This window comes from Anopheles darlingi, chromosome X (genome assembly GCF_943734745.1).
Source record: "Anopheles darlingi chromosome X, idAnoDarlMG_H_01, whole genome shotgun sequence".
Classification (NCBI taxonomy): domain Eukaryota; kingdom Metazoa; phylum Arthropoda; class Insecta; order Diptera; family Culicidae; genus Anopheles; species Anopheles darlingi.
In genome coordinates, this window is record NC_064873.1 from 5672552 (window position 1) to 5681513 (window position 8962).

Genomic DNA, 8962 nt, shown 5'->3' on the forward strand with positions numbered 1-8962 from the left:
TGTGTGTGTGTGTGTGTTTCTGTGGCAGTGGCTGGCTAGTTTGTTGCTGGACTGGCCGGTAGCCGTGATAAGAGATGCTGGCTGCTTATCGATCGACGCCGAACGCCGCTTATCACCTTCCACGACGACAGCGACGGCGTTCCAACCATTCCGCGTGCATATGCAACCATTCAAACAGGATGCACCGACATTTTCCTCCTCCTCCTCGTCTTCCTCTTGCTGGTTACTCGATGTCGCATCACACATTGTTGCACTGACCATGGCGGACGCAACCGATCGGGCGCGCGAGCGCGCGCGCGCTGCATTGATATTGCATAAGCACAAGGTAGCGTAGTGGGGAGGAGTATGAAGAAGATAGGTGACGGGGCTAATAATAGCCATGCACGGTCTTTCGGGGTCTCGGGGTCTATACTGCGTCATCCAGCCCAGCCCTTTAGCGCTGGCCTGGGGGGGGGAAGGATGGGAGGAGGGTGGGTTCGGGGGCGGTGGCGCTACGCGCTGTTTGCTCGCGAGCTATTGTCATGATTCACGCTCCTGAAGCACCGACCTGAATGACAATCCGCACGTTCGTCCATTGCCACATTGCTCCCGGTGTCGGCACGTCGGCACGTCAGACGTGCGGCATACGGCATACACAAACACACACAAGCACAAGCACATCCTGGATCGTCATACATTTTCATTCTTAACTTTAATTCGCTTAATCGCTTTTCGAGTATCGGGTACGAATAATCACAAACACAGTCAAAACCTATTGGATAAACCGAGAAACGGTGGTAGAACGGTGTGCGCTGGAGGGGGGGGGGGGGGGGGGAGTTTAGTTCTAAGTGGTTAAATCTGCTCTCGGGATCCGTTGATCCGGGATGATGCGCTCAGAGGCCACCATCCGAGGCGAGCTCGTCCGGCGTACCATCGAGTATCATCGAGAGGCTCTTGGCGGTGCCGAAGAAGAAACCGGACGCACCGAACGCAATGATGAGCGCATCCTTGAGGATGAGCCAGCGGTAGCCGGGCCGCGGGTTGGGCCACACCGTCAGCAGCTCGATCAGCGGCGGAAAGACGAGGGCGAGCGTCGACGTCGAGACGGCACCGACGAGTGAGATGAAGGTGCTCAGGTTCGGGATGATTGCGGCCAGCACGAACGTCAGCAGGACGGTCGCGAGCCGGAGCACAGTTTCGGCACACTCCGGGTGACCACCGGAGAGCGATGGTCGGCGCACGACCGGTGCCAGGATCGTCATCGGTACGTAGAACTGTAGCGCGTACGAGGCCAGCACGGCCACGGCCATCAGCAACCGGACGAGCTGAGCCAACCTACGGGAAGAGGGGAGCGAAAAAAAAAGATGACGGATCACAATGCGGTACGATGGGAGTCGTTCCAGGGGCGGGGGGCCAACTTACATATGGTCGTTGGGTAGATTGAGGGTGACGCTGCCCTGGGCCGCCTCACCGTACTTGAGGTAACCGAAGAAACCGACCGCCGAGTAGAGGCAAACGACCAGCGTCATGCCAGTGTTGAGGACACCGTTCCAGGCGATAAAGTCGCGCGGTCGGGCCAGGTTGTTCTCGAGCGGCAGCACCACACCGATGCCCTCGAACGCGTACATCACGGTACCGAAGTAGAGCGGCAACGTCGACCAACCGGACACCGGCGGTACGGAGGCACTGTGCGGTAGGTCCTGGAGCAGGAAGAGGAACGCGATGGCAAGACCGGCAACCGCGAACACGGACGCAACGAGCGAGGTCGGTGTCAGCAGCTTCAGGCTGCGGACGAGGTTGAGCAGCGCGAGCGGACCGAGCAGCCATAGTAGCACGGTCAGCACGCTCACCTGTACCCCACCGTACGCCAGCAGCTCGCGCACGTTCACCGCGACGAACAGGAAGTAGACGCAGCACAGCCCGAGCTGCATCACGACGAGAAAGGTGTTGATGAGCCGCCGGAAGCTGGCGGCCAATGGTTGCAGCCGCACCGGGCCGGAATCTAGCGCACAGTAGCCGACGTCGGCGTACGAGAGCGAGGGGCGACCGTAGCGGCGGCACAGCTCGTGCGAGCACCGAACCAGCAAGTGCATGCAGTGCGTACAGATGATGCCCATCGCGAGCGTACCGAAGAAGCCCACGTATAGGCCCGCATTCTTGAAGGCGTCCGGCATGGCGAGAATGCCGGTCCCGAGGTTCCCGTTCAGCATGTGCATCAGTGTGTCGAGGTTGGTGGTCGGGTTGGCGAGCTTCCGGTGCGCGACCGGATCGTTATCGTCGCCGTTGTCCCAGTGACGGGCACCACCGGTAGCCGTCGTCGGTCGTTCCGGCTCGATCGTCAGCGTCAGCGTACCGTTGCCATGGCACTTGCCATCTGCCAAGCGACCGTTGCTGTTGCTCTTGTTGTTGTTGTTGTTGTTGTTGTTGTTGTTGTTGCGATCGAGTGCCAACAGTGGCGTCGTCTGGTCCGCTTCTCGCACCTTCGGTGCCATTCTGCCTACCTGAATCTTTTTATTAATCACACACACACACACACGCGCGCGTGTTCGCACGCAGAGACACAAACAGAGGAGATGAAGCACACAGACGAAGGAACACTGTGACACATCAATAACACACAACAGACGGAAAAGAAAGAAAAACAAACAAAACGAGAAGAAAGAGAGAGAGAGAGAGAAAGAGCACCTGTGTGTTAGGCGAGCGTAAAGCAACGGAAGAAACCGGGTACACCGGGAGGGAGGCAGGCACTACCAGCACTAGAGCAGGGCGATCAATTTCGGACGATCCGGGGAGCAGGTGGGGAGCGCTTATCCTTTGTCGAGGATCTCGAGCCAGGAGAGGGCCGTCTGGGGCGGTAGTATCGTGGCAGTGTCACTCGGTCGATGGCACAGCAGCTGGCCGGAGGCGTTAGGCATTGATGTGTTGAAAACCACAAGCGTGTGTTGATCGATACAGAAAATGACGCGCCTACGACGCGGTACGCGGTTTGATCGTGGGATCGTGGATCGAAGGGCAGCAGTGGCAGTGAAGCAAGCGTGCGGTCTAGGGAACAACTGAATGCCGGTCACTGCCGGGTGGACGCATTTAAGAGAACCTTCCCCCGGAGCCGCTTATCAGCCCGGGAAGATGCGAGACGCACCACGCACCTCCTGTGACGCACTCTGCTGTGAGCACTGCTTTGTTGACGTTTGTTGTTGAATGACTCCTCACCGCTCACCGCTCTCTTCGCCGCTCAATCGAGCCCTGGAAGCGGAAAGTTCCACTTCACTGCACACCGGAAGCGGTCTGGAGCGGTCCGAAAACAAAAAAAAAACCGAAACGAAACGAAACGAAACGAGGCTGACAAGGAAAGTTTCCGCTCCGCCCGGACTGGATGTCCCTGCCAGTTCGGTTCGATGGTCGGCCTCGGTGATTAGACGCTATATCGCTTCAGCGTCATGACCGCACGTAATCGCAATCGTAATTGGGAGCAACTTAATCACGGACACACACACACACACACACACACAGGCACACAGGCACGTAGTCAAGCGCGCACTAGCTGGCACGTATTTTTTGTTTACACTTTCGGTTTTTAGTCTAGTCTTCTGGAGTGGACACGCAGAGCGTCAAGCAGAACGTTCAATTTGCGTGCCAAAACAAAGCCGTCGTTGCCCTTTGCACGATGATCCCTAATCGGCCGAGAATTCCCCTAATCGTAACGATGCGACCCGGGGAGCGTTTTTCGGAACAGTGTCAACAGTGCCAGTGCCACCGTGGGAGATAGTGAAGGCCGGCAGTACGGCGCGTTCATGGGCACAAACCATGAGCCGGGGCGCTAGATTGTGCCAGTTAAATCCCAACCGAGTGAGTGTGTGTGTGTCTGTAAATGGATTTGACACTTTGATAGCTGAAATCGAGCAGCAAAAAATAAGATCCTCATCGATCGGGAACGTACACACACAAACACGCATGGACAAGGCCGTTCATCGATCTCGAGCAGAGATGACAGTATCAGAATTCCGGGCTGCCCTGTGGCCATTGTTATTGTTCGTCTTGGATCGCTGTGATTGGCAGCTGTGCAATCAATCGGGAATCGGCAAAGTGGATCTGCAGCAAATCGGCACCTCGCACTTCGAATTGATTTATCCCCATCCCGAAACTGTTGATGACACAGTGCCGAAGGAATGTAACAACAGAAGCTGTACCCGCCACGGCTAATAACAGGGCCCCTCATGCCCACACCGGTGGTTTTCCGGCGCTGGTTTCACTGCCAAAGGTGTTCCGCTTCGACCACGCGAAAAGAAAAGCGAAAAATAGTTTTGTCCTCTCACTCTCTGGTGAGTGGTGCGACCATCGCGAAGCGCAGAAAGCAGAAAACATCTGCACTCCAGACCAGAGCCAAGAGGGCGTTACCGCACACTGCGGGGGGGGGGGGGGGGGGGCACCACTTGCCACGGTCATCACTTGCACTGTGGGGGAAAAAAAACTCACTGGGCACACCGGCTTGGCAGGTAAATTACCCGGGAGGCGGAATTGTTTCATCGAGAGAAATTTTTCGGGGAACCCACACGCGGCCAGGTTACGCTCGGGAGAGCGCAAAAATCGGGTACCCAAAACCCATACACAAACGGTCCAGGTGCTACTACAAAGGCGAGCGAATACGTATTGCTTGGTTTCATTTGGATGCTTCGGGCTGCGCAAACATTCTAGCGTCTTAAGATGTTAGTGTTCAACCATGGCCCCAGCCGAACTCGGTATGTGCAATAGCGCATCGTGATATTCGAGAATTTCGAGCAAGAAAATAGAAACTACCACATTGGCCTCAAATGTTTTACAAGTTCTTCCTTTTGCGAAACCCTAGCAGTAGTTGTGACGTTCAAAGTGTAGTGACCACTACCCTTGTCGATAGCCAGTGCCCAGCTAAAGGATTCCAGGTTGCCCCCAGGCCTCACTCTTCAGCTCCTGAGGGGTCCAGCTCTCAGCTCTAGGATGAAGCAGTCGTGCTGTGCTGTCGACGAGTGCCTTCAACCATCAACAGGACTTCTTCCTTTGAAGGAAACGAGGGGCTGCTCTGTTCGGATGCATCGGAATGCGTTCGCATGGTTGAGGGCACAGCGGCCAGGACCTAAAGATGGGCACCAATGAGCATTCCATCGTACGAGGAAGGGGGAGGGGGTTTATGATTTTTTTTTTGTTTTATGATCGACCCTCTCCTGGACCGATGCGATGTGCGGAGAAAAGGGCTGGTGCGCAATAGATAGATAGATCCAATATGGAATTCCAACCCCCCCCCCCCCCCCCCCCCTAACCCCCGTCCACGGGCTCGGTCAATTGCAGCACACAATTCAGCGACACTTCACCTCACCGTGGATGCATGTATATTCAATCCTTGTGTTTTGCATTGCCACCACCACCGTCCCTCACACCCCCTCCCCCCGTGCTCCCTTCTCTTCTAAACTGCCCGCTCCGGTTCCGGCTCGGCTCGGCACGGCACGCACACTTCGGCTCGCATCGGCAACGGGCCGGTTGACGCAACACGCGGACCCGCACACCCTGTCTCCCCCTCCGCATTCCCCGCTAGTCCGGCACCGGGTCCCGCGTCCGGTCATAAAACGGAAATATTTTGCATTTTATCGCACTCGTTAAAAGTCGCCATTTTGCCGCCGGTGTGCGGGGTGTGCGCCAATGCAGTTTCCTCCTCCCGATCTGGCACTCTACCGTCCCTCCTCCCCCTCTTCATTCCTCCCCTTTCTTCTCCCCCCGTTCTTACTAATAAACGAGGGGGAGGGGGAGGGGGTTGGTGACGATTCTGGTCCTTGGGCACAACTTGGGATCGACCATTAAAGCTCTCTCTCTTTCTCACACACACTCTCCTTCGCTTCCCTCTCCCCCCCCTCCCCTCGCTCCCATGTGTGTTCATCTCCATCCCCTTGCATGTGTCTACATTTTTAACTTTAACGACTTGAAAACCCTTTCGCGATCTCTCGCTGCCACCACCAGCAGCAGCAGCAGCAACAGTCGGTCCGGTTTTGGCCGTGGCCTCTTGCTCCCCCACCTTCCCCCTTTCGCGTTCCGCCCCCTCCCCTCGTCACACACTGGCAGCACCGTAAACCCACCCCGGGAATCGGAATTAATTTCGCAAAAAGCCATCAAATCTGGTCATTAAAGTTTGCGGCGCGCACAACCCCGGGCTGGGCCGGCCGGCCGGCAGCTAGCTAGCTGGCTGGCTGGCTGGCTGGCTGGCCTGCCGGCGCGCCAACGCTGCGCGATGGCGCAGTGGCCATGGTCCCCCGCTAACTACCCCACCTTTGCCTTTACCGTCCCGCTAGGTCCGTTTTGATCGTGCATCGATCAAGCGGCGCGAACGACGACGACGAAACACGCGCCGTAAGGTCGTGCGAAACAGCAGGAGTCAACCAGCAGGGCAGGGTAGGAAGGAAGGGTAGGAGGGGGGGGGGGTGCGAGGTCCACGGTACGGGCCGCGCGCGCATGCATCCCATTTGCAATCATCGGGAGGCTGTGTAGCGGAGACAAACGACGACGACGACGTAACACCCATCGACACCGCCGCCGGATTGTCCTCTTCCAAACCCTTGCATCCCCTACCTCCCTCACCCCCTTACAGCGGGGATGCAATCGATGCCAATTAGCAATCGAGGCACACATTAGGCACACGGCACATTAAATGCTGGAGCGGTTTGGTTAAGCTTGCAGCTGGGAGGAGCCGCCCCGCGAACGCGGAAGATGGGCGAGGGCGAGGGCGAGGAGGGGTAGCCATAAAATGGTTCCACGCAAGTGCCCTCGAAGTGCATCGCTCGATCGATATGGGCCAATCGGTGAGGGGCAGAGCGAAGCAGGGGGGGGGGGGGGAGAGGGTAGGAGGGAGGGGGAAGGGGATGCATCGAGGGCACTGCATCGTAAAACCCAAATACCTGCACCGAGCAGTACACATCCAGCTGGTGGTGGTGGTGGTGGTGGTGGTGGACGAGGAGAAGAAGGAGATGAAGCAGTTAGTCCGGCTCCAAAAGGGTAGACGAAACGAGCGTTACGAGTTTATTGCATTGGGCTCCTTTATTATCCTCCAGTCCAGTGGTTGCAGCGAGTAAGTCGCGAAAAAAACAGGGGGAATGGCGGGTGGAGGAAGAGGGGATGGAGCAGGCCGTAAGCCGTTGTGGTCGTAGATCGTAAAAACAGCAAAAACCTCGCGCATATGGAGTCAAGTGTCCCTGTGTGTTCCACTTTCCACCACGTTACCGGCGCCACCAAGCGTTAGCGCTTCGGAATTGGTTATTAAAGCATCCCCTTCGCCAACCCTTGCTGACCTTGGCTGAATGATCCTTCTTCTTCTCCATCTCCTCCTCCTCCTCCTTCTCCTCCAACGCAAAAGCTACACGAAATCTGCTGCGCATTTCGCCATCCCCTGTGCCACCCTCTCCCCCTCCCTCGTCAGGATGGATGAAGGCAACTGGAAACTCCAGAGATTGGACTTGGCTTAGAGCAGCCGCGATCCTTGCTGTTCCTTTTCTTTCTGTCCCCCCCCCCTCCCTCTGCACACTTCACAGGGAGTCAGTGGAGGAAGGGATGGGGTTGACGGTTTTCATCCCTTCATCATGGGGGTGCATGAGAAAAAGGGACCACCACCAGGAGTCGGCAATGGCCAGACGTCCCGAGTCCCGTCCCACTAATACTCCTTCTTATCCAACCCGCCAACCCCTCCCTCCCCCAGCTTCTCCCTCCCCTGGAATGATTGGACGCATCGGACGAACGGCCGCCATCGCCATCGCGCAGCGTCGCATCGTCTCAGGGAAGGAACCGCAATCGCAAACGATGGGTGGTATGGGGAACGGAGGTAGGAAAAGGGAAGGACCACCCTCCCCAACCCACCCGTACCCGTACCCCCCCCCCCCTCCTTTCCCCCATCCGGAACGGGGGCGGCCGTTCGGTCAGTCGCATTTATTTGAAGTTTATTTTCGTAAATATGCGAAACGATCGTTTATGTCGGCAGTTCTTTGCTCCGATTCGCTAGGTGTGTGCTAGGGGGTGGTGGGAGGAGCGTGTGATGCTCGCGCGGAATGGGGCAGCTGTGCTATGGCGCAGCAGCAAGCAGCAGCAGCAGCTGCGGCGGCGGCAGTAGCGGCGAAACCGGGATTAGGTTTTTGCTCGGGCACAGCACCCCCCCGGGTTTTACGCCCGTAAGAGACCGGGGCGGGGCGACATACAAGCGTCCGTGTGTCTGTGCACACACACACACACTCGCGTTCAACCACCCACCAACAGACCACACCGGTACGGGCTGGTTTATGTGCTTTTAATTCGGTAATTCGGGATTAAAAGTGAATTGGCCTCGATCGTTTGACAGTTTGGCAACGACACAGCGTGTGTGTGTGTGAAACATTGAGAGGGAGTAAGAGAGTGAGAGAGAGAGTGAGCAGCAGCTCCGAGATCTACTCGACAGGCAAACGGTTCCCGGTGGTTCGAATTGCCTAAAGGCGTTCCGCGAATACTGGATCTGGACCGAGGAACTACACTGCGCGGAATGCGAGAGGGCGAGGGGGGTGGGGAAGGGGGGTTGGGTTGGATGGGGTTCACTGACCGCTGACTGTTCTGCTGATCTGTGGTGTGCCAGCTGCTGTACGAGAAGAGAACGGCCCCCGGGCAGTGCTGGATGCACTGCTGCCTCCGGTGCTTGCTGGTGGGGGGAGGTTCAAGGCCAGCTGGTCACCACCACGCATCACCCCCTCCCCCTCACCCTTTCTTTTATTGCTGACCTACTGACGATCATTCCCGGGATCAATTAGGAGCCCGGTGATCGGGTGGAGGGATGCGGTTTGCTGCTTCACCCCCACCCCCTCCACCTACGCTCTTCATTTCCAATGCTTCCGACGTAGCTTCGCGCTGCACATCGTTGGTGTTGTCAATTAGGCGAAGCGCCCCAGGTGTCAAATGGGAAGGAAGGGGAGGAAGGAGAGAGGGGGTGGTACTCGCCTCGTTGGGATTTGGC

General features: G+C 57.2%; 1 protein-coding gene across 1 annotated transcript; it reads right to left on the reverse strand.

Moving 5' to 3' along the window:
• Positions 1-676: 676 nt before the first annotated feature.
• On the reverse strand, positions 677-3095 carry LOC125955066 (proton-coupled amino acid transporter-like protein CG1139). Its single transcript, XM_049685919.1, has 3 exons — positions 2731-3095; positions 1402-2576; positions 677-1314 (listed from the first exon to the last, which is right to left on the reverse strand). The coding sequence occupies exons 2-3, from the start codon at positions 2469-2471 to the stop codon at positions 873-875; spliced, it is 1512 nt and encodes a 503-aa protein (XP_049541876.1). The 5' UTR covers positions 2472-2576; positions 2731-3095; the 3' UTR covers positions 677-872.
• Between the last annotated feature and the right edge of the window lie 5867 nt (positions 3096-8962).